Genomic DNA, 25,014 nt, shown 5'->3' on the forward strand with positions numbered 1-25,014 from the left:
GAGCATGACAACCCGGTGATTTCAGTTCGCATCAGCCCAGATAATCTGAAGGTGTTGTGCACAACCTCCACTGGGAACGTGGGCTGCCTGGACATCCAGTCTCGAGACTACAGCACAGTCATGCGCTCTCACCTGGAAACAGTTTTGGCGTTCTCTGTGGAGAGATTCCAGAATCAATTAGTGACTGTTTCTCAGGATAACACCATCCGTGTCTGGAACCTTGAGACAATGCAGCAGGTAATGTCAGGACCCCCCCCCCTTGTTTATAGTGCCATCGTGTACAATTTGAAATAAGCTTTGAGAAAGTGTCGGTGTCTCCATGAAGTTCTATGTCATACTGTCTCTTGCTTGGGCTGCCATGGCTTATTTCTGTATGCTCTCAACCTTTGGTAAACTCATCAGTGGGGATCAATTTTAAATGGTGATGCTGAGAGTTCAGGGCAAACTTGCCTTTTGCTTTTGACTTTGGTACTGAGTATATTTCTCTAATAATGAATTATGAGTGAGTTAAAAGAAGAGCTTTTTCTGTGGTGCTGCCCAAGCTGAAGATCTCTCTCTCAGGAGATGAGGTTGCTGCCATTGTTGTTGTCCTTTTGGTGTCAATTTAAGACACTTCTATTTCCCTTGGCCTTTGTCTTACATTGAACTGCTGGATTTGTCCTCTAGTATTTTTGTTGATGTATCTACTTTTGCTAGTCTATTTTTGTAATGTTTTGCTTTTAATGTATTCTATCTGTATTTTTCATCTTTGCTAGATGTTGCCTTCAGTGCTTTCCTGTTTAGATGAGAAAGTGAAGTATACATTTTTTTAAATAAATGTGGAAATTGCACCATCATTATGCTCAGAAAGAATAGCAAAACCTAAAATGTATTAAACTCCCTATGACAGTTGTTTCCAAACTGTGCAACTGCAGGATGTCCCCAGTGGCCTCTTCCCAGCTCTCTCAGGCACCGTCATATTGAATTGCAGCTCCTGAGAGAGCCAGGAAGAAGAGGCTGCTGTGAAAGAAGGGCACTGTGACCATGGTAAGATTGGAACCTGCTGCCCTATGTTGTTAAGAGCCTGGCAGATGGGTTATGTCAGAATGCCAGATGCAAGGGAGGGCACCAGGATGAGGTCTCTTGTTATCTGGTGTGCTCCCTGGGGCATTTGGTGGGCCGCTGTGAGATACAGAAAGCTGGACTAGATGGGCCTCTGGCCTGATCCAGTGGGGTTGTTCTTATGTTCTTATGGTAGCTGAAGACCATTAGTGAAGGGCCAAGGCAAATCCCTTTAGGGAAGGAGTTTCACAACCTGCATGCAACCACAGAGAAGACCCTCCCCATGCCCCAACTTGGTACCTGGCAAAATACACAAGAGCTGGTTCAGCAAATTAACATGAAGGAAGTGGTCCCTAGGTGCCACCATCAACCCATGTAATTTACCTGACTTTCAGTCAACGAAGCAGTTATTGGCTACAAATTTCTTTAATTAGCAGATAGTCAGTCTCCTATTTTTGGGTCTCTCCATCCCATCTTTCTATCTGATGCTTCCATTCTATTAAATCAGTTAATTACTTTCTGTTGGTTGCTCTGGACCAGTGGTTCTCACACTTTTAGCACCGGGACCCACTTTTTAGAATGAGAATCTGTCAGGACCCACTGGAAGTGATGTTATGACCGGAAGTGACGTCATCAAGCAGGAACATTTTTAACTATCCTAGGCTGCAATCCTACCCATACTTACCCAGGAATATGTCCCATTTACTATAATTGTTACAAGCAAATACATAGTAGCCTGTAAAAAGTCCAGATGTGTAACATTTCCCGAAATGCAGTCATATACCATAGTAGCATCAAGTCTAATAGATTAAAAAAAATATTGAAATGAATATTTCACCCACCTGAAATTGGCTCATGACCCACAGTTTGAGAAACACTGCTCTGGACTTGAGTTCAAGCATACGAGAGCATATTTGTACGTCAGGTTCATATGATGTCCCACTGAAACTTGAGACAATTTTGTGTCTTGCTTCTGCCAGTCTCTGATCAGTGTATTTATCTGCCTCCTACAGCTGTATGAATTCACCGCCTCTGATGAACTGCCCTGTGCCGTGGCTTTCCATCCTTCGCAACAGATCTTTGCTTGTGGCTTTGATACGGGTGTGGTGAGAACCATCAGCTTGGCAGCCGCAAAGTTACTTGAGGAGCACAAGTATGTTTTGTGTTTCTCCAAAGTTATTATCAACCGTGTAGGAATCCAAAATGGTGGGAGGTGATGGGAGGGAGGGAGGAATGGGAGGGAGGAATCCAAAATGGTTGTTCCTTCCAGGGAGGATGATGTATACATTTTACTTGTTAGTGGAAGCAGGAGCTTTCAGCTAGTTTCCAGTAAGGGCATCTGTTCGGTGTCTGCCTTCCAGAAATTGAATATAACAAATGAGAGTCAGTGTGACATCATACCAGGAATGGTAAACTAGGACGAGGGATTCCTAGGCTCAAATCCCTACTCAGCTGCAAAACTCACTAGGTAACCTAGGGCTATAAACATACACATGCACACACCCTCTTGCCTAACCTACCTCACAGGGTTGCTGTGTGGATTAAAGGGAGACAGAGCCATGCATGCTGCCTGAGTGACTTGGAGGAAGGTGGGACAAAAATGTTATGTCAAATTTTGGCAGAGGGAGAGGAAAGGAAGAGAATCCACCACCACCCCTTCTGCTTCTATCTAAAGTTTCCTCTTGGGCTGTGCTTCTACAGAGTGCTGATGATGAAATGACTCTCCATTCAGAGACTTTTCTTCTACATAGAAAACGAGCATGTTGGGGAGGTCTAGGTTAGCATGTTTCTCCCCGGCATCTAGTTGTGCATGGAGGGAACATGTTTTTGAAGCAGCATTTTCATTTTGCAGCTCCTGAATTCTCAAGCAGTACAGATGGTGAGAAGGGGCAGCAGTATTCAGCCCTGCCCCATCTCACCTGCTGTTCGATCTCAAGTGAGGGATCTTGATCTCTTACTTGGGATCAGTGTTTGAATGCATTCATTGATTCCAACCTTCGAGCGTTTGATTCCCCATTTGCCTTTTTTCTTTGTTTGGCATCCTGTAGGCAGCACCGTGGTTCAATCACAGGCCTGACTTTCTCCCCAGATGGCAATTTCATGTACAGTTCCTGCTCGCAGGGGACCCTGGCTCTTTACAACTGTGCCGTCCAGAAAAGTCACATCATCCGAGTTCTGGGTAAGACTTCTGCTTCTGAGTAGCCAGCCTGCATCCCATGGAAGGAAGTGCAGCAAATTAAGGTCCATTTGAGAAACAGTGTGGATGACAGATGCCTAAATAGCATTGCCAAGTTGCAGTAGGAAAGAGACTCGAGGCTATGAAGAATTTGGCTGAATTATCTAAGGATGGCTGGATTCAGCTTCTTTTAGTCAATGGCGTATGTGCTTTGCTGCAATTCACTCTCCTCAAAGAACCTATGGGAGTGTCAGTTTGAAATATGCTATTTTTCTGTTTAACTTGTGGGACGAAGCCCCCTCTCCCCCTTTCAAAATGCACATTACGCTTCTTGTGCCTCTGGTGCTGCCATTGCCAAATCCTCACCCCATCCCCACTTATTAGCTGTGAAGAATCAAATCAGGCAGGTACAGTAATTTTCCTTGTTGAGGCTAACAACTGCTAGGGGATGGGAGTGGGGGAGCAGCTAAGGGTTAACTCCTTGCTCCTCTCCCTGCTGTGCCACGACCCTGATCCAAATCCTCGTCGCCACCTCAGATCCCGCCCAGTCCCCCACTTTCTAAAAGAGAAAAGAATGTTAGGACGTTCAGTTGCAGAATTCTCACTTCCTGTCTAGTTTGTCCCAATAGTACAGTGCAGAGGCAGCCAGTGTGCATCACCTCACACATTATGGCCTAGTCAGTGCCATCAGTACTTATTCTGTTGAAGGCAGCTGCTTTATTTTCCAAGACCTTGAGATGGAGTCTTATTTGGGGCTGTTTCTTACTGCTTTTTTTGTTCTCTCTCACTGAAAGAATCTCTGTCTTGGTGTTTAGCTAACGTGGTGTCACCAGATGCTGCTCACAGCCCTGATGCACTGTCTGTCAGCGGCGATGGACATTTCTTGGCCTTTGTGGGACCTTCTGAATACATTGTGACTCTCATGGATGCTCATTCCCTGGATGAGGTGACCCTCCACTTGTGCCTCCAGGCCTCTCCCTTTCTGGAACCTTTTTTGTTTTCAGTCCTGTTCTGAACATGATTCAAGAAGATGGGAAATTTAATGGCTTTTCCCCCTCCCTTCTGCTTGACAGCTTCTGAGGGTAGACGTGAGCATTTTGGACTTGGACAGCACCAGCCTGGACACAGCTGTGAGACTCTGCTTTTCCCCCCTTCCTCTCAGCCACCTTTTGGTGTTGACCTCTTCCCACAAGGTTCTGGTGCTCAACTCAAAGACTGGGCGCCTGATTAGAACGGTAAGAGTCTTGCAGTATCTTTATGTTCTCTTCTCTTGCTTTCTCATGATTTCCAAATTTCACTTCTGGTTTAATGGTGCTTGGAACTTTCACTGTTTAAAAGCCTTGGAGAGCCCTGCAAGCGCTGCACTGGGCTCCCCGCACCCCCTGGACCCTGGGAGCATGTATGGTTTGTGAAAAAATAACCCCCCTCCCCCCGCAAGGGCATGATCCTGGGGACTGCTTCGCTGCCCCTGCAAAGACTTACCCTGGGAGTACATCTCCCAGGAAGTTTTGAGAACCACTGCCCTAGACGCTTTCCCTGAAGTGGAAGATGTACTTGGTCACTAAAATGAGTGGAGGTGGCATTAGCAGACAAAGTACATGCAGCAGGTAGAGATGATGATGGTTAAAAGAATCTGTTGTTGTTTGCTAGGTTTAGTTCACAGATGGTCACTTATGTAGAACTTCTCTAAGGGTAGTTCACTTATTTTCCCCCCCATATCATTAGTAGCTGCTCCTTTTTTGTGCTAGTTCTCGGTTTTATAAAATGCCACTTTTTTAAAAGCAAAAACAGATGGGTCTTATATTAGAAATGGTTTCTGTTGAGCGCAGGTCTCGCACGTGCACAAGCAGTCTTGTTCTTCATTGGCCCTGAGCCCAGATGCCCGTTATCTCCTGACTGCTGGCGACAGAGTTATCAAGGTGTGGGACTATGGGATGAGATTTGACATCAACTCCCAGGTACTGTACTCCAAGCACATAATTCAGATCAGATCAGACCTGTGATATGGCAGGGGGGACAGATTAATTTGGGATTTGGGGTACTGCAGATCTCTGGTTTGGAACTGAAAATGCTTTTGCGGCAGTCTAAGGATTAAAGGGAGAGAGTCAAGATTACTGGAGAGGCATCATCATTTATTGGAACACATGCTTTCTGTCCTGAAAATACTGGGGATGTGAGGGAGAAGAAAGGGCTTCCAGGGCTTATGCAGGTACAAGAAACCATTTGTATTGCAGCGTAAGGCAGAGATTGTGAAAGGGGAAAGAAAAATAATGGAGCTGGCAAGATTGGAAGCAAAGAGAGAGGTTTAAATAATACAAACAAGCTGAGAACCTGGGAAGAGAGAAGAACAGTGAGTTAAGACTGGCTGTTCAGTGCTGGTCTCCCAGCCTGATGGTCTGATGCAGGGCAGGTTTGCATTAGGGCATGAAACAAGGCCCTTGGAGACCAGAAGATGCAACGCCTGCAGCACTAGGTTGTGGAATCTCACGTTAAACATTAGAATGCTGGACTTTTTTCTTGCTTGGACGTCTCTGGGAGTCATGAGCAGTAATGTTTTGAGAGGTGGAGACGAGACATGACAGAAGGGAGCTAAGCTTTTCCTCGTCTTCCCCCTCCTAGGTGTTCATTGGCCACTCTGAACCAATACAGCAGGTGAAGTTCACTCCCAACCAAAAGCAAGTCATCAGCATTGGAGATGCCATCTTTCTGTGGGATTTCCTAGGTGCTTTTATGGAGGAGTCCTGCACAGATGAGTAAGAGCTCCACATTTCCTTGTATGAAACTTGACATAGGGAATTTTTTCTATGGGTGTGTTGTGTTTGGTCTGTTTTCACCTGCCCATCATTTTAACTCTCAACTTGTTACTATTCCAGAGTCCCCTCCTTCAGTTCATCCAGAATTGGTAAGTTTGCATTCATTATTCAGTTACGTTGCTTAATGGGATAGAACACCCCTCCATCACCTGTCTTAAAAGGCAGAGGGCTTCCATTGCTCTGAGACATAGCTGCTGCATCTGACATCTCCCTCTTATCCTTTAGATGATGAAAAGAGCTGCAGTCCAGATTGGGGGAGGGTGGAGAAGGAGCAAAAATACACAATACAAGTAACTATTGTGTATTTCTCAGAATTCTGCTTCAAATTTTAGGAGGTTTCCTGATGGCTGATAATAAACTTTACTGTTGTTGAGAACAATCCTGATTAAGTCAGAGAATGTTGTGGATGGGTTTTTACAATCTTTTTTTCCTTTCACAGACGCCAGTCCAGAAGCCATTCCTTTTACAGAAGCCAGTCCAGAAAAAGTAGCAGATTTTATACCCGGGGCCAATGATGTTCCCCGCCAGCTCGTCCCTCGGCCAACAGTGGTCTCTCCTTTATGTCTGGACCTTAGTTCTATCCACAGAATTGTCCATCAGGGTGAGCAAGGAGAATTTTCCTTGTTGGAATGGAATAAATCTTCCCTGACATTAAATCTTGCAGGCACTCTGATGACCCCTTCCTCTTTCCACCCTTTCTTCAGGCTTGCAGCACCTACTTACTTTTTTCCTAGAACCTTTGAACCTGTCTCCAGTGAGTGAACTTCTATCTAGTGGCTGGTGGAGAGGAGAACTTGATGGCTTAGGAGGTGGAGCCAGCTTTTCCTGTTTCTCATGAGCTTCATGTTGGGTTAGGCTCTAGGGAGGGGCAATAGCTCAATGGCAGAGCAAATTATTTGCATACAGAAAGACCCAGGTTCTGTCCCTGGTAGATCCTTCTGCTACAAATGAGGAGAGAGACCTTCGTCTGAGGCCTGGGTGAACCACTATCACGCAGAGCAGACAGTCCTTGGCTAGACGGACCAGCAGTCTGACCCCAGAATTGGGAAACTTCAAATACAAAACTGCACCTGAGTTACTACAGAAAGGAATTCAAATGGAGAATCAGAAACTGACCAAAGAGCTACTCTCTTTGAAATCTGAGCTGTGTCATTACTGTAAAGCTATTTAGCAGACTGCCAGGTTACTGTGTGGAGTTGCTTGTCTCCATGTCTGGGTTTCCTCCAGAACAATAGACCCTGGTCAGTACTTCTGCTGGGATTAGTATGCAACAGGCTATTGGGAATCCAGACCTACTTGAGCAGCTCAAAGGGCAGGTAGTATGCCCTGGGTGGTCATTAACTATCCAACTGGATCACTGTGACTCTGTTAACCCTAGGTTAAGGTCATGCACAAAGATGCCTAACTTTGCTGCGTCTGCTCTATGGTTGAAAGCAGATGTTGCTGCTCTTGTGATAGGTGTGTCCACTCTCCACCACCCCTTCCTACAGATACACTTTCAGAATCGGAAGAAGAGGAGGAAGCAGATCTAAAAAGTAACAGTGAAGGGTCTGTGAAGAAAGGTGCAGTCCCTGCTGCTCTTGCCGTAGAGGGAGCAAGTCATAACGAAGAGCCTCTGGTCATGAAGTCGGAAGTTATTCAACCTTGTTCACAGCCCCCAGGCCACGCAGTGAATGGTATGTCCACATATGTTGATGCTTTAAAATGTTTTCACTCTTTGAGGTAAAAGAGTGCAGAGTGTTGCTTGTTAATGGGGAGGAAAAAATAGATGGAGGCCAGCTTTTTTGTAAAATTCTGTGGGGTAGGCACTGTACAATTGCTGACAGGAGTGCCAGCTGCTAGGCCTGAGGACAAGCCTTGTTTTTGTGAAAGGATCAACATGTGAACAAGGTGTTGCTGTCAGGCCACTGGAAAATTTACCCCAAGGTGAGGACAGCCAGAGGCAGCCCCCAGAGTGAGATGGGAAGGGCCACTCCAGCCCTATTGCCAGGTGACCAAAGTGTGTGTTTTGGTCTTGCAGGAGACGGCAGCCACATGGGGAGCTGGGAGGAAAGAGGAAGCGGCCCTTAGTGGGGAAGGAAGTAGGAAGAGAGTGCGAGGCAGCATTTGGGGTCTAGAAAAAGCTGGGGTGGGAAGATTTCCTTGGAGCTTGGCTGGTTGCCTGAAAACCGAATTGGGGAAGGGAAGCCAGCTGCTGTTTTTTAAGCCCTTCCCCTCTGAGGCCTGGGGGGAGTTCTGGGCGAAGACTCCAGGAAGACATGCTGGATGTTACATTCTTTCAGAATGCAGAAAGGAAACGCAAGAATTCGAACCCCAAAACAATGTCCGCCCAGACTGTTACAGGCACTTTACCCCTCGCTTCAAAACATCTGCACCTTCCAAGGTAGGAATTGGCTGACGGTTGTGAGGGATCAGAGAAGATAGGGCTGGTGATGCCATTCAGCTCTTCTCTCCTGCCAGGTGTGACCAAGAAATGGAAAACCAGAATGGGCTGTGCAAATAATGAGGTGGGAGTGTGCAGGTGGGCCAGTCTTCCACCCAGTCTAAATACTGAGTTTTCCTATTGGTGAGGTGATTATTCATGTGATATTTTGAATCATTTAGGGTGCAATCCTTTCCAGCACTGACATAAGGGCAATGCAACTCTGAGGTAAGGGAACAAACTTTCCCTTACTTTGAGGAGGCCTCTGTGAATGACACCCAACTGCAGGATGCAGCACACGTCCCATTGGCACAGCTAAGCCAGAGCTGGAAAGCACTGACAAGGGGTTAGGATTGTGCCCTTAAATGTGATTTCCTTCCCTTTTCACCTCAATTCATCCACGATTAAATTACATGTTTTATTAGGATGGCAGTCAATATATCTCTATATGAAAGCTATTTCCTAAGGTTCCTTCACAATATAATGTTTGTATAACTTTGCATATTTCAAAAGGTATTATACAAATGTAATGGTGTTTTGCTTAGTTAAGTAAGCAAATCACCAGGTAAGTTAGGTAATCACCAGGTGATTGGTGGTTGAGCTCACCAAAGCTACCTTTGACCTGTCAGATGGGCTCAAGTGCCCATGTGATGGGCACAGTCATTCCCAGCAGGAGGACTGGCCATTGCTTTTTTATCCTGTTGGCAGTCCAGACGGGGAATCCTTAAAAAGAGCTGGTAGAGACTGACCATGTAGCTACCTGAAATAGTGGCAAGTGACAGACTCGGAGCTTTTCAGAGGCTTTCGTTCGGGGGAGGGCAAGGAGAGCCATCCTCTACCTCTACCCTGAGTTCTTGGGAGAAAGTAAACTGTTTGTAATTTCAGGGTATAGCTGTGCCACCCCCACACCCCCAACACTGGTGTCCTGGCCTTGGCACTCATTCTGCCCATTATGTCATTGGCCATTTCTCCAGTCTCGAGGGAGGGCTGAATGACTTAGTGCGAATGTTTTACATTCATTAACAGTCAGGGGCTTTTTAGAGCTCCTTTTACCAACAGGTTTGTTTTACTGTAGGGTTGTGGGTAAAAGCGTCCAACACTTCTTCCTGGTTTATACTGACACAGAATCCAATTTGTCTTTTAGGTGCTCACCTCTCCTCTAGGTGGTAACGAGGGCCTGAAACTAAAAGCCATTATTGGGTACAATGGGAATGGCCGGAGGAATATGGTCTGGAATCCTGATACGGGTATAGTCTGTTTCTTTAAATTGAGGTGTGGAAAGGAATCTGTCCCTTTGAATTTTGTAAATGTTTCCCTCCTAAACCCTCCAATGGACAATCATACTGCCTTTTACTTTACCGTCAGTTCTCAGTCTCAGTGGGGTTATGTTCCAGGAAACCCCAGGGGATACCGAATCCAAGGATAGGGAATCAGTGCTCCTGTGGGATCATTGGGGTTAAGGGGGAGGGGTAGCTTACATGCTGAGACCTACAAAATAATGTCCGTGACTAGTTCGGGGCCCTTTGAAATGGCCAAGGGAAGCTTCAGAATGCAAGCTATCTGCTAAGACTACCCCAGGTACCATGCCATGAGGGAGTGTCAAGCCAAGGGTGCCATCTTATTTTGCACCCTCCGCTTCGCGGACGCTCAGAGCAGTTGCACATGGCTCTGAGCAACCAACCACTTAGTTTTTTCATTCCCCCCCCCCATTTTGAGGAAAATGGTAAAGAGAGCCGTCAGTTCTGTAACCACTCCAAGTGTGCCATGACCCTGAAGTAATTGGCAGTGACCTCATTGTACCACTGCAGTTATTTCCAGGTCAGGCACTCCTGGGGGTGACATCATGAGTCATAGCCCCAGGTGCCAGAGGGGCCAGCCATGCCACAGACTTGGACGTGCATGTAATTCAGAACTCTGGCTAGGAGGCCTCCTCTCCTTCTTTCTTTCTCCCAGGCTTCTTTGCCTACAGCTGTGGTTGTGTGCTCATTGTTGAAGACCTGCACTCTGGAGCCCAGCAGCACTGGCTTGGACACCCAGAAGAGATCTCGACAGTTGCTGTCAGCCATGATGCCCGGGTACAGTATCTCTCATTTTATACCTCTTAGAAGATTGGAGTTGGCTGTGCAGCACAAGCACCTGCTTCTTTTGATGTAACGGGCACTTCTAAAATTAAGAACACCACCACCGAGCAGCTGTTTGATCACAGATATCTCCTGTCCTTCGGCCCCCACCTGCATAGCAGTGGAATGGGGGGGGGAGAGAACTGGACCTACCAAGAGTTTCACTGAGGCCTGGAGCAGAAGCCTTTGTCCACCAATAAGCTGTTGTGTGCTGCTGTTCTTGGAGGCTCAGTGGGTAGCAGCATGTGAGAGGACTTTTTTCATTCTGGCACTTGGCCTGTGGACTCCTTCCTGCCAGATGACACCCTTCTGCTCCCCCATTGTCTGTCTTCCATGAGAATGTTAAGATGTTGTTTTCCATCAGGCATTTTGTTTGGTTCAGCTCCCCCCCCCCTTCTGCTTCCTTTTTGCTGCTGGTTTTTGCTTTGTTAACCCTTACCTTTTTAACACCTGGTTACAGGCCTGGATCCTTTTATAAACTGCTGCTCTATGCTCTTTACACTTTTATCTGACTACTGTAATGATGTGTTGCAAATATGTTTTTATCTATCTTAAATTATGTTTTTTAATTTATGTTTTTAATCTTTGTTGTAAGCCGCCTTGAGTCCCTCCAGGGAGAAAGGCGGGGTAATAATAATAATAATAATAATAATAATAATAATAATAATAATAATAATAATAAACCAGGGGTGTCAAACCCGTTTCATACTGAGGGCGGAATGGCATTCATGATGCCTGCTGAGGGCGGGAAGTGGTGTTGTTAGGCAGGAAGTGATGTCATTAAACAGGTCATAACCAAAAATTAGCACTTTTTCTCACTTAGGAACTCATTAACTGCAAATGACAGAAAACACACAAATGTTTATCATATTTCAAGATCTGGGAGAGCCCAATTTTTGTGGGGGATGCCCTTTTAGCAGAAACACCTCAGCACTGCTCAGCAGCTGAGAGCCTGAGGGCCAGATAAAAAGCTTCCGCGGGCTGCATCCGGCCCCTGGGCCTTATGTTTGACTACATGCTTTGGACCTCATATGTGAATAGCTGTGCACATGGGCAAGATCCAAAGTTTGTGTATACACACGTGCAAGGTGTGAATAGTTAAAGGGATAGACAGACAAGGGTAGAGAGGCTGAAATCGAAATCTGAGTTTTTAGTTTTCTGTCACATTTCATTTTCTCTGCTGCTGTCAATACAAAACTTACAATCATGAGTTAGTCCCTCTGAGTTTCTTACTGAGACCCAAGTAGTGATGGTGAGTGTTTCCTCAGGTCCTTGCCTCTGCCTCTGGTCAGGGCTGTGGAGTTTCGCGCTGCCAAATTCGCATCTGGAACACACAGAGTGGGGCCTGTCAAAAAACTCTGTTCCATCACGAGACCCAAGTGCAAGCCATGGCCTACTCTCGGGATGATCGCCTCCTTGTGACGCTAGGTGGGTACATCTGGAGTCCAGTGATAAAACTTTCTCACGAGGGAGGTAAAACCAGGCTTTCCTCCTGGAGAGTGGAATAAATCGGGCACGTTAATCGTGTTCACAGAAACACGGGATGTGCAGGTGGCAGGGCTGCTTCAGTGGCACACGGCTGCAGTAACAGCTCAGTCCAAGGCAAGCAGGGGAGAGCCAAACTCTGTTCCTGCTGCCTCCAAACATGGGAGGGAGGAGGGCTGTTCCTGCCCTTCATGGCCTAATAACCTCTTGGGACCAAAGAAGGTTTGATGCAGCAAATCCATGTTTAGGCTCTCTCGGGGCAGTCCTCTTCCCCCCCCTTTTCCAGCTGGCATCCATGCAGTTGCTTTGAAGATCAGGCAAGTGGCATTCCAGGAAGGGGTGTTCAAAACTTTCCTCTGGTATCCTTTCCCCAGTCTAATTCCTTCCTGCGTGCTCATTATGGGAGGCGGAGAAAAGGCTACTGGAGGGACTGATAAAATCAAGCCCAGTGTGGAGAGAGAGAGAGAGAGAGAGATTTCTTTGCTCTCTCTCCTACAAGGTTAGAACCATCCGATGAAACTGATTGAGGAAAAAGTTAGGATGGACAAAAAATGATATTTCTTCACATGATGTGTAATTAGGAACTTAGTGGCACAAGCAGCAGTGATGGCCACCAGCTTGCATGACTTTAAAAGGGGATTGGACAAGCCTCCTCAGGGGAGACAGACCACCTCTGTAAACTAGTTGTAGAGACAGGTTTGCGGGAGGCAGGTCTGCCTTCACCTCTTTGCGGACTCCCCTGTGCATCTGGTGGGGTCTCTGTGAGAAACAAGATGCTGGACCAGACAGGCCTTAGGCCTGATCCAGCAGGGATGTTCTTGTGTTTCAGTTACTTTAGGCTCTGTGGGGGCCCTGTACCGTTCTTCCCTAACTCCACCTCACCCAGAGGTCTAATAGCAACTTGATAGAATTTAGGTCAGGAAAAGATAAGAAAGGGTTAACCACCCTTTCCAGAATGCCACTTCTCCATCTTTAGAGCACCTGTGTGGAGCTGCTAATTAAAACAATATCCCAGTTGCAGATCCTCCCATGTCGAGCCTCCTTCAGCCCTGAGTGTCACAGAATTTATTTCCTTGGACTGAAGTCTTTCCAGCACCACTTCAAAGTCCCAAACTCTTTCAGGCCTCTCCTGGATTGAGAGGACCTGCGTATCCTAGTGGTGATTGTTCCCTTTATAAGTCCCCCACAAGTGGTTGACCTTTGGTGCATGTGGTCCTGCTCTGTATGCCTTCGCTACATCAGTTGTGAATGTTGGTTTGCTTGCTTCATATGTATCCAGCCTGTCACAAAACTCAAGGCAGCATACAAGGGATTCTGAGGCAGCCTCCTACTCAAGTGCTGGCCAGAGCCAGACCTGCTTGGCTTCAGCAAAGTGACTGCATTGTGTACATCTCTAGTGAGGGCTGGAGCCGCTCCACGTTTTTGAAAAAAATATGTCAACAATAGTTTTTCTGTGTGCCACATTTAGTCTGCTTTAAGGACTTGTTAATTGGACAGCAGATTTTGAAAACTTGAATAAGATTTAAATGTATTTTACAAACTGCCAATAGCAGTAGAAGAACCATTTTCCTCAGTGTGTTGAGAGTGTGCCATCCACAATACTCACATGTGGAGCTTTAAAAACAAACTATGCTTTTTGCTTGGAGTGATTTGGGTTTTTTCCCCCATGTATGTAATTTTAAGTAGATTTAATTAATCCGTGTTCATATGAATGATTTCTTGAATTGACTGGCAGCTCTGACTTTTATGTAAACTGCATTGAGGTCGGGAGAGGCTTATTTATTTGTCTGTCTCCAGTATATCCCACTTTTTAGTAAAACTACTTCCACTATTTCAAAGTTTAATTAATCCACAGATATGTGTTTATATTATCGCTTGATAATGAATGAAAGCATAAACCAAACCAATTCAACAAATTAAAACAGCTGCATGTATATGAAAGTGAATAAAACCAGTGAATTTAAGATCCTTGGAAATAAAAATGCATTCCGTTCCTGCTTAAAAGTGGGGTAAGAGGAGGTCCGTCTAACCCCTCTGTAGGCTGACAGCTGTAACACCACCACCAAGTAGACCCTGCTCCTAGTTGACACCAACCTCACCTCTGACAGTAATGGATCAGAGAGTAATTTCAAGGGTCTGTCAGGTTCTGTGGGGAACCGGTGATCTCAAGCCACTTTCACCTTAAAGACCAATGCCAACTCATTGAATTGGGCCTAGAGATGTACTGGTGAATACAGCAACTTGGAATAGGTGCAATATGGTCTGAGAGCAACCATAATGACAGTGACAGTGAGGCTTGACAGGGACAGTGAGGCTTGACACGTGCTTTATTTTGTTAACTTTAAAACACAGTCCTGATATTTTTGTTTTCTGGAACCCAGGGGACTACGTGGACCGAGTCATTGCCCTGTGGAATGCTCAGACCTACGAACTGATGTCATCGACTCGCTTCTCCGAGCCAGTTCACGAAGTTGCCTTTAGCCCGCTTTCAGTGGGGCACCTCGTTTGTGTGGGGAGGGCAGCCATAACTTTCTGGCTAACAGATCAGCAGGGAGCTGACATCAGCCTCAAGGTACACAGTTTCTGCCAGTATCTGCAGTACAGCTGAGAGGCAGAGTCTAAAACTTGGGGTTTCATCTGCATGGGAATTAATGGTGATCTGAACCAACTTTCAGGTATAGCTAAAATGCAGGTGGATCGTGACTTCTACTTCTGGCCTTAGGTTCACAGGGTCCCTGTTCCTGATGTGATCGGTCAGGTGGAGTTGACATCGCTGTGCTACGGTGCTGGCTGTCTACTCTACAGCGGGACCAACACTGGACAAGTCTGTGCTTGGGACACTGAGACCAATCGCTGCTTCATTACTTGGGAAGCTGATGAGGGAGAGATCGGTGAGTCCTTGTACAATTGCATCCTAATAGGGTCATGTAGTCAAGGAGCAGTACCTTCATCCAGACTGCCTTTAACTCGCATCTGGTTTGATTGATGGGCAATAGTGTTGATTATGGTTGGGGTTTAAGAATGTTTGGTGTTATCCCTGTGCTTCTTGGGCTGCTGTGACTTTGAGGCGTCATTGAGGCGCACTACTGCTCAGTTTTCAGAAGTTGTTCTTCTCCTTGGCTGTGGAGATTAAGGAATGAGGACTGTGGTTTATAGCCCCTGTAGCCTACTCGTGGTGCTCTCTGACTGTTCAGAGTCTGGCTATCCAAGTGCTACAATTTGCACAAAAGCCCTGCAGGACCAGACTAAAAATCTGCCTGGTCCAGAGGTGAGCAAAGTAGGGCTTGGGAGTTGGATCCAGCTTTCAAGAGTCTCCAGTCTGGACCTCCTTTCCATGTCCATGGCTAACCACCTGATCCTTGGAGCCTTCTTCTTTGTACACCCACACACGTCTCACAGATGCAGAGAGAGAGAGAGAGTGTTGTGTGTGTTGGCACCAACCAGTTATGCTGGGAACAAGTCTGAGCAGGCATGTGTCCTGTCTGGGAGCAGGGCAGGGGTAAAAGACAAACAAGGCAATGATGGTAATTATGTCCAGAAACATGCATTATGGTCTTCTGTATGATATCTACCCCAGTGGGGCCCTGAGGCCAGAAGGCTTGCCCACCCTGTCCAACAGTGGCCAGTCAGGTGCTTTCAAGAACAGCCAGCAGAGGCACAAAAGTCATTGCTCTCTTCTCTTCATTTCCGATACCTGGTTTTCAGAGTCACTGCCTCTATGAAGCCATCATCAGTAATAGTCATTCATGTCTGTACCCTCCATGAAGAGGTGGGAGAATTGCAGACTCTAGTGTGGAAGTCCAGCTGCTAAACAGAGTAAATCCTTTGCTCTTCTAGGCGTGCTGCAATGTCATGGGAACAGGTTGGTCAGTGGCAGCAACACCAAGCGAGTCCGGCTGTGGTCAGTGGCAGCTGTTCAGGAGCTGAGAGTGCAGGGGTCCAGTGCCAGGTAGGAGAGGCTCTTACTCAGGTTTGCAATTCTGCAGCGAAGATCTTCTGCAGAAGATCACTTTGAATGATGGGCATTGGGTAGCATCCCAAGTTTTAGATTTCAGTCCCAGGGTCATGGGGCACAGTAGGAGTAATTTTATTGATAAGCCTTGAACAAAGGCTCCACTGCATCCATCCAGTCAGGAGCTTTCACACCGTAACAGGCAAAGAGGCATAAGAAGATCCCAACCAGATCAGGCCTCGTGCCCATGTAGCCCAGCATCATGTTTCTCAGACCACCCAGTTGCCTCTGAGAAGCCCTCAAGCAGGGGGTGAAGACACATTTGTCTTTCCCACCATTGCTCCCTTGCAGCTGGTATTCAGGGGCACACAGCTTCTGAACTTAGAGGTGGCAAGTAGCCATCAGGGCTAACAGTCATTGACAGACTTGGTCCTCAGTGAATTTGTCTAATCCCCTTTCAAAGCCATCCAAGTTAGTGGCCTTTGCAACTCATCTTGGTGTAGCAAACTTCATTGACGTTGGGGGAATCGAGAGTTTTCTCTTTTCCTGCTGGGTACTTTCAGTCAATAAGTAGCCCTACCTAGGCCTCCCCTTGGCCGAGCTAGGTGGATGGCCTTGACCAGTAGACAGCAAAATCCTGCAGGGTGCTGCCATTTTCCTCCTAGCTGATTGCTTTACGCAGGCCAGGTGTCAGCCACTCGGACATTGTCAACATACAACCCAGGTTAAGCTTTCCCACTTTCAAAGGGTAAGAATGCAGGTTATGGTTGCCAGGGTGTCCAAAGTAAGTAAAGCCAGCTCTTGTTTAAGACCATAAGAACAGCCCCACTGGATCAGGCCATAGGCCCATCTATTCCAGCTTCCTGTATCTCTCAGCGGCCCACCAAATGCCCCAGGGAGCACACCAGATAACGATACCTCATACTGGTGCCCACCCTTGCATCTGGCGTTCTGACATAACCCATTTCTAAAATCCGGAGGTTGCGCATACACATCATGGCTTGTACCCCGTAATGGATTTTTCCTCCAGAAACTTGTCCAATCCCCTTTTAAAGGCATCCAGGCCAGACGCCATCACCACATCCTGTGGCAAGGAGTTTCACAGACCAGCCACACTTTTTTTTATCTTGTAAGCCACCTTGAGTGCAGGAGAAAGAAATTCTTTAAATAAATAAATGTTACAGACTAATGAGGGCTTTCTCATTGATTCTATGGTGAACTAAACCTATTCTGCTAGTTCAGTGGTTCCCAAACGAGGCCCTAGAACAGCGATTTTCAACCTTCTTTATCTCACAGCTCACTGAGAAGCTGCCGAAATTGTCAAGGCACACCATTTTTTGGACAATTGACAAGGCACACTCTACTGCCGGCAGGGGGCCTACATTCCCCAATGATGTAGGATGACCCTCTAATAATAAATGACCCTCTCTCAAACTCCCATGGCACACCTGTGGACAAGTCATGGCACACCAGTGTGCCACAACACACTGGTTGAAAACAGCTGCCCTAGTAGCTGCTGCCTGATTTATAAATGCCAAGGGGTGTGGCTGTAATGGTGATTGGGCAGCAGAACCTTCACCACTAGCACCTAGTTTAACCCTTGATGCACATAGTCTAATCTGTCCTGTCCGTTTCACAAACCACCAAAAATTGAGTCACGACCCATTGGTGGGTCCCAGACCCACAGTTTGGGAATTGCTGCACTAGTCTAAATACTCCCCTTCCTCTCCCTATTGAAACACTTATTGGATACAGTAGCAGCAAAGGTTGCAGAAAGAGTTGCAGGTAGCTTTTGGAAAAGATAATTTATCCAAGGACTGCCACAAAGCCTACAGCTTAGACAAGAGGGGGCCCAGTCCTATCCAACTTTCTAGCACCGGTGCAACCACAACACAGCCCAAGGTAGAGGAACAAATATTCCCATATCTTAAGGAGGCTTCTGTGACTGCTGTCCCACCACAAGATGCAGTGCATGCCCCATTGGCACAGCTGCACCAGCACTGGAAAATTGAATAGGATTGGGCCCAGGGCTGGCTACTTACGTGGCTCTGCTTATAGTAAATTTATAGCCATGGTGGGGGTCACTTAATCATTAATGTATCCTTTCTGCTCTGGGCTCCTCTGTTCTGCAGATCTAGCTCTGTGCTCTTGGAACAGGAAATGACCCTGGACGGAACCATAGTCAGCGCCACCTTTGATGACTGCATGGACATGGGGATTGTGGGCACTACTGCAGGGACATTGTGGTACATCAACTGGGCAGACAACACCAGCATCCGACTGATCAGCGGCCATAAGGACAAGGTAGAAGATTTGGATAAGTTCCTTGCAGCAGAGATGAAGGGCAGGTGGGCCACTTTCTCAGAGCTTCTGAAAAACCACACCAGTCCTGCTGGATCAAATCCTGCTTTTCACAGTGGCCACTCAGATGCTTTCAGAAGCCCACAGCTGGGCATGGAGGCAGTATCCCTTCCCTTCAACTGGTATTCCGTAGTACGCTGCCTTTGAAATACGGTGCTTCCATCTAGCCAAGGTCTGATAGGCTATGAATTTATCTTCCCATTGGTACCATCTCAGCTAGAGGCCTTCACCACTCGTGGTGGTTATGAAGTCTCTCTTGAGTGAAGCAGTCCTTTCTTTTGTCTGGTCTAAATCTGCTGCGAAGCAGCTGCTTTTAACCTCTCTCTATTGCTGCAGGTGAGCGAGGTGGCCTTCAACCCTGACGAGTCTCACTGTGCTACATGTGGGGAGGACGGCAGCGTGAGGGTTTGGTCCCTGGCCAGCCTGGAACTGGTGGTGCAGTTCCAAGTACTCAATCAGGTATCCACTGAGGTGCTTGTTCTTGTTTAATCACACAGCTTCCCAGTGGGAGGTTTTGCATGGTGGGGAGCAGGCAGGTGCTGCCACTGGGCTTGTAGGAGGTGGGTGTTTGTGCTGCTAGCATGCACAAGGGGGTGTCTGGGCTTGCTTGAGAAGCTGAGGGTACTCCCAGGTAGGGAACTGGGAAGAAGGGGGTTCACATTGGGGGCTGCAGATCAAAATGTGGAGGATGGGAAAGCCTTTGTAGCTCTTTCCCAGAATGAAGAAACAGTCTGGGGGGAGGCAACAAAGGGCACTTTTTCAGTCCTTCTGCCTCAGGCTGAGGCCTCTGGGAACCGGCAGATGGGACAGCAGCTGCTGGTTCCTCCCAGCACCATCTCTCTGTCCCCACAGTTATTTGTGCATCAGTGGTGCTGTGACCTTGTTTTTGCTACCACATTTTCCCACCAAGTTGCTTATTTTCTGCCCCGCTCCCTCTCCAGAGTTGCTTGTGCCTGGCCTGGAGCCCAGTACACATGTCCATTGGTAGGGCAGAAAGCCAGCGTGTGGTGGCAGGGTATAGCGACGGCACCATCCGCGTGTTCAGCATTTCCCGGACAGAGATGGAACTGAAAATGCACCCCCACTCCGTTGCTGTCACTGCTCTTGGCTACTCGGCAGATGGTAAGATCACAAGCTGTTTGCTTGAGAAGCATTGAAGAGAAGAACTCTTGCAGCCCAATCCTATGCATGTCTACCTGGAATTAAGTCTCATTCTATAGTCAGTGGGGCTTACTCCTAGGTATGTGTGGATAGGATTGCAGCCCTAACCTCTCCTTACTTGGGAGACTCCAACTTTCCCTGCTCTTTTCCACCGCAACAATTATCCTCTGAAATCCCTATCTGAAAGATTATACACCCAGTTTCCTGAAGCATGGATTTCACTAGGCCAGAGGACTTCAACCAGGATACCCAGGTGTGGTTTTTCACTCAGACACACTGCAGCAATGCCACTTTTTTTTCTGAGGCCCAGGCCTGCTCATCTGCCTGGGTGAAGGGTCCTAGATGTCAAGTCCTGTGAGAGCCTCAAGCTTTGGAGGGGCTGCTTTGGCCAAGCCCCCATTCTCTCTCCTGTTGCAAGTCCTCCCCCGTCTCTCTGCCTTTCCTCGTCTCAGTTCTTCTTTCTCTCCGCCGCCTTTCATAACTGACTGCATGGGGTTGCCATGCCCCACTCTCCTCCCACTTGACCTGAAAGGAAAGAAGGGGCTGAGCAGCACAGCTTGACTGACATCCCCATTGGGAAAGAAGAGTAACTGGAACCGTTCATCTGCACACCCCTTCTGCCTGCTGGGTTCTTGAAGTGGGCTCCATGCTGCATGTTGGAGCCACCAGTTTAGTCCTGAGCTCGCAAATTGCTGTGTCTGGGATGTGAATCCACTGAGAAGTGCTTTCTCCCTTATAAAACCGCCTGAGTCTTAAGATCAACAGCAGTAGCCTTGCTCACTGACTCCATGCCGCCAGATGTTTGGCATGTGAATGCAAGACTAGGGGAGTTGCCTGGCTCCACTGTTGCTTATTTTCCACAGGGACAACTGCTGTTTAAGTGGGGCTCCCACAGGGAAGACACCAGCAAACAGTTTTGCATTACTGTAAAATACTGTATTTGATTTTTAGTGCTGGGAGTCACTAGAGTGAGTGCTGAAGGGCAGCTTGCAAAGTGGTCTGAGGGTGCGTTTGTTCAGTGGTGTGTCCATCTTCTTTGTCTAAAGAGGGTCTCAGTTGTGCTCTCTCTGCCTCCAGGGGAGATCATCTTGTCTGGAAGCAAGGATGGGCTGATGGCCATCAGCAGCCCCCGTACAGGAATAACCATTCGCATCTTGACTGACCACCGATCATCCCCTATCAGTGTTATTAACTGCACAAGGAAGCAGGTGAGAGAATTACCTGTGTGGCATTAGAAAGGGGAAAAGGATTAGCTGTAATTCTAGTTTCATTTTCTCCCAGCATGCCGAGCTTGGAGTTGATGGTGGTGATCTCTGGTTGGCTGCAAGTGCTGATCGGCGGGTCAGCGTCTGGGTGTCTGATTGGATGAAGGACAAGTGTGAGCTCCTCGATTGGCTCAGCTTCCCAGCCCCGACAGGTCCTGAGGTGAGTGTTTCTGGCCAGCAGTCTCTGTTTTGTTCAGAGCAGCAAGAGAAACCCCCTTTCACTCTCTTGTGTGTTGAGAGCAGATCTCAAAAGCTTCCTGCTGCTGGCAAAGTCTCAAAGAGGAGAGGCAGAGCAGGCAAGTGCAAGAAAATGGAGGGGAAAAATGTGTGGCCACAATTCTAGACCCAAAGAGCCTGCAGCAAAATTCTGAGATTGGAGGGTTAATTCTGCTGTGGTGGGCAAGGGTGTCCTCAACTGGATTTCTCCTCCTACTTGCTCCTGACGGCCTGCCAATTAAACGTGTTTTACCTGGCTTGCAACCATCTCTCTTGCATTCCCTACTCCCAGGTCCCAAACCCTCTGCCTCCGAGCCTGGCAGCTTTCTGCCCTTGGGACAAAAGCACCATCGTATACGTCGGCTTTGGGTTGCAGAAGGAGATCCTCTTCTACAGCCTGCAGCAGAAGAAGGTATTTTCTCTCGGAACCTGTCTGAGATTCTGCTGCATTTCCTCACCTAAGCCTGCTAGAGCCCGACCTGACAAACGAGTTAGCCAATGTTAGCGCAACCTTGGACTTGGTGGGATAGCCTTGAACTAGCCCCCCCCCCAAAAAAATTTAAAAAGCCCTGTTTCCTATCTTGAAACAGTAAAGAGTGTTGTAGCTTGTGTTGTGTACTTAAAACAGTAGAGAAAAATTTGAAACCTCTTCATTAATGACATTCCGCTTACAACAAGGTCCTGGCACCCAACAGGGGCCAACCATTTGTTTCTAGGAAGCTGCTTAAGTAGGTGACCCTCCCACCTTGCCAAATATACGCCCACATCCAACTGTATGTAAAAACATAAAGCTGTATGAAACGGAGCCTCATTCCCCAAGATTGAACATGTGGAAACGGCTTTTTGTCTGTTTGTGTGCAGGTGGTGGCGAAGATTCCCTTACCTTATTTTGCCACGTCGCTGAGCTTGTCTCCCATTGCCAGCATCGTAGCTGTTGGCTTCAGTGGTGGGTATGCAGAGGATTGCAGCTGGGCTGATGCGCTATTCTCTATAACCAGGGTTTATTTCAGACAGACATGTGCAACAGGGGGCTGTATTGGTGCTAGGCATTACCCAACAGGCTTTCAAGCATACATTTGCAGTCTTAAGGACTAGAAAGGTGCAAAAGAGAGCAACCAAAATGATTACTGGGATGCGGCACCTCCTTTATGAGGAAAGACTATGAAAGAAGGAGGTTCGGGGCTCTTCAATCTAGAAAGCATTGGGGGGGCATGAGATGTATAACATTATGCAGGGAGAATGAATAAAGGGATATTCTTTTTCCTCTCACACAACACCAGCACTAGAGGACATTTACTAAAATTGAGTGTCAGGAAAGTTAGAATAGACAAAATATTTCTTTAACAAGTGTGTAGTTAGTCTGTGGAACCACTTGCCACCAGATGTGGTGATGGCATCTGGTCTGGATGTCTTTATAAGGGAATTGGACAGACTTCTGGAGGAAAAGTTCATTGCAGATTATAAGCCATGATGAGTATGTGCAACTTCCAGGTTTTGGAAGTGGGCTACCTCAGAATGCCAGGTGCATGAGAGTGGCAACAGAATGCAGGTGTCTTGTGTGCTCCCAGAGGCATCTGGTGGAAAGCAGGAAGCTGGACTAGATGGGCCTTTGGCCTTATCCAGCCAGGCTCTTCTGATGTTCCTAAGTCTGGCGTATGGACAGCCTTGAATTTCATTTTTTAGCCTGCGGCTTTGTTTGCCCCACAGAGCGTGTGCTGAGGCTGATTGACCAGGCGGCAAAGACAGAACAAGACTTCGCGGGGCACGACGATGCCGTGTGCCTCTGTCGCTTCACCCCGTCTGGGAAACGCCTCTTCACAACTTCGTATAATGAGATCTTGGTGTGGGAGGTCCAGGGCAGATGAACTAAGCGCTTGCTCCGTGACCAGCAATGGCTGCACCCATTACCTTGGTGACCCCAGGCAGGAGGACAGAAATTGGATCACTACCTCACAGCACTGAAGACTTGGGATCCTCTCACATTCCTGTGCATCAGCTTCAGTCAACCCAAACTTCTAATTGTTGGTAGTACTGGGAACCGTAGACCTGCCTGTGTATAGAACTGTCCCATCTTTTTAATATCTACTTAGAACATTTCACTGTCACTGTGGTCAAAGGCATGGTTAGCAGCCAGGAAGTGCAGAGATCAGAGAAGACATCCTCGAGCCATTCTTTTTCCCATTTCAGGCATCTCAGCGTCCCTGTAATTGGTGAGGTGGGGGAGATGCAAGATTTTGAGTCCTGCCTACATTTTAGGGTTCATCTTGCCTGTCGGTTTGCCAGGACAGCCAACTCCATGTCCTGCTGAAGTCTGGGATAAACTGCTTTGAATGCCTCTCACATAGGCTTTAACTTGGCTTTTAGGAGGAGGGTCTGCACTCCTTTAGGCCCTGATGCAATCAGACACTCTGGCAACTAATCCAATTCCTCTTTGCCTTCCTGAGGGCTGGCAGGAAGTATATTCAGTCACCTTTTCAAAAGGGGAAGATTGGTGGTTTGCTTTCCAGAGTTGTATTGCAGTGACAGAGTCTGTTAATTTTAAGTGCACATGGCTGAGTTTCCTTGGTGAAGGAAACAGAACAGTGCTCTTGCTTTCTTATTACATTTGGATTTGATTAAGTTCTTTGATTCTTAGCATCGATGAGTGTAGATACATGTACATTTTTAATTTATATTTTTCTAAAACTGACAGATTCCTCTTGCTCGCTTATCCTCCACCATGCAAAGTTTTTGCACTTTATGGTTGTCTTTCCTAAACTTTCTATTGACAATAAGCAAGTCAGAAGGAAGGCCAGCTCTTTTTTTCCCATGGCAGCAGATAGCCACTAGGAGCACATCTAAAAAAATGAAGTTTTATTTTTAAAAAGAATTGTTTTTTTCTGAGCAGAAGAATATTTTTAAGATTAATATCAGGAAGATTCTAACATGTTTTATATTCAACTTTTGTGTGTGTGCTTCAGAATGCAGTGATGTCTGGACACAACTGTTGAATCAAAAACTAGTCATTCCCCAGCAAGGAAACGATTCATGTTTATATGTTTTAATATAAAAAATATTAATGCTTGCTTGAGTTCTTGTTTGTAATTGACAAGGTGGAAATGGGGAACAGCTGTGTTTAATTTTTGTTCCTTATTCCTAATAAATTCATGTTTTGTGTATTTAAAGATTCTTTGGTCTTCTCAAACTTGTCTCTTGTCAGTTAATCAGCAGGTACCATTGCCCACACTTCCCTCTGGCTATGTTGCCAACTCCATTCCCATTCTAGTCCAGTGGCCATGAAAGAAACTGCATTGGAGCTGGAACACAGGTTCTGCTGCTCCAAGCTCCACTGCAGTTCTAGTCATGGCCACCAGCAGCCAGACTTTGCTGTGGGCTTCAGGCACTTAAGCGAGGCAACGCCTCAGTCTCTTTTATTAAAAGTGGAATGACCAGTCATGCATCTGCTGGCTGACATCACCTGTTACCTTGCACCATGCAAAGAGAAGAAAATGGTAAGTGTTCCCCTTCAGCTTCTGGCCCACCATGTTGTGGTAGATGATTTTCATAATACAAGAAGAGAAGTGACTCTTTATTGTATAAAATATCAATCACGGTCAAGTTTAAGCTTTTCATTAAGTCGCAGAGATAGCAAAATACAGTAGGCAAGATACAAACTTCAAACATGGCAGTCTTTGGCAGTCAGTACAAAAGGAGAAAGAGTCAGAGTTCCCAAGGCTTCCATTCTGTGTTCAAAATAAGTTACTTGAAGGCAAGTTTTCCTCCCTAGAAGTAAATCTACATCTTTCAAAATAGTATTTAAAAACTCTGTGATGCAATCCAAAGTGAGAAGCCTTGGCCAGGTCTACAAGTCACTGCATTGTAGTTCTCTCCCATAAGCAAGGAGAATTTGGGTATAAAATGTAATATTACAGAGCCGGATTATAGTATTTTATTCCATCCTGCTGCTGCCTACTGAGTCAGATCACTGGTTCACCGAGTTCAGTGTGACTGACTTTGTTTCAG

At 46.8% G+C, this 25,014-nt stretch overlaps 1 protein-coding gene across 1 annotated transcript in view; it reads left to right on the forward strand.

Moving 5' to 3' along the window:
* WDR90 (WD repeat domain 90) overlaps positions 1–24,170 on the forward strand; it is a 40,762-nt gene extending 16,592 nt beyond the window's left edge. The window contains exons 19-43 of the mRNA XM_066640807.1: positions 2–237; positions 2,055–2,194; positions 3,090–3,220; positions 4,033–4,163; positions 4,291–4,452; positions 5,047–5,175; positions 5,837–5,970; positions 6,091–6,119; positions 6,470–6,631; positions 7,521–7,706; positions 8,313–8,413; positions 9,597–9,699; positions 10,406–10,527; positions 11,841–12,000; positions 14,439–14,629; positions 14,780–14,948; positions 15,895–16,006; positions 18,142–18,313; positions 18,707–18,829; positions 19,312–19,492; positions 20,609–20,739; positions 20,813–20,956; positions 21,305–21,424; positions 21,874–21,958; positions 22,720–24,170. Coding sequence (XP_066496904.1) covers positions 2–237; positions 2,055–2,194; positions 3,090–3,220; positions 4,033–4,163; positions 4,291–4,452; positions 5,047–5,175; positions 5,837–5,970; positions 6,091–6,119; positions 6,470–6,631; positions 7,521–7,706; positions 8,313–8,413; positions 9,597–9,699; positions 10,406–10,527; positions 11,841–12,000; positions 14,439–14,629; positions 14,780–14,948; positions 15,895–16,006; positions 18,142–18,313; positions 18,707–18,829; positions 19,312–19,492; positions 20,609–20,739; positions 20,813–20,956; positions 21,305–21,424; positions 21,874–21,958; positions 22,720–22,877 — 3,512 coding nt within the window. The 3' untranslated portion in view covers positions 22,878–24,170. The remainder of the gene's footprint in view (position 1; positions 238–2,054; positions 2,195–3,089; positions 3,221–4,032; positions 4,164–4,290; positions 4,453–5,046; positions 5,176–5,836; positions 5,971–6,090; positions 6,120–6,469; positions 6,632–7,520; positions 7,707–8,312; positions 8,414–9,596; positions 9,700–10,405; positions 10,528–11,840; positions 12,001–14,438; positions 14,630–14,779; positions 14,949–15,894; positions 16,007–18,141; positions 18,314–18,706; positions 18,830–19,311; positions 19,493–20,608; positions 20,740–20,812; positions 20,957–21,304; positions 21,425–21,873; positions 21,959–22,719) is intronic.
* Positions 24,171–25,014: the final 844 nt, after the last annotated feature.

This window comes from Tiliqua scincoides, chromosome 13, assembly GCF_035046505.1.
Source record: "Tiliqua scincoides isolate rTilSci1 chromosome 13, rTilSci1.hap2, whole genome shotgun sequence".
Classification (NCBI taxonomy): domain Eukaryota; kingdom Metazoa; phylum Chordata; class Lepidosauria; order Squamata; family Scincidae; genus Tiliqua; species Tiliqua scincoides.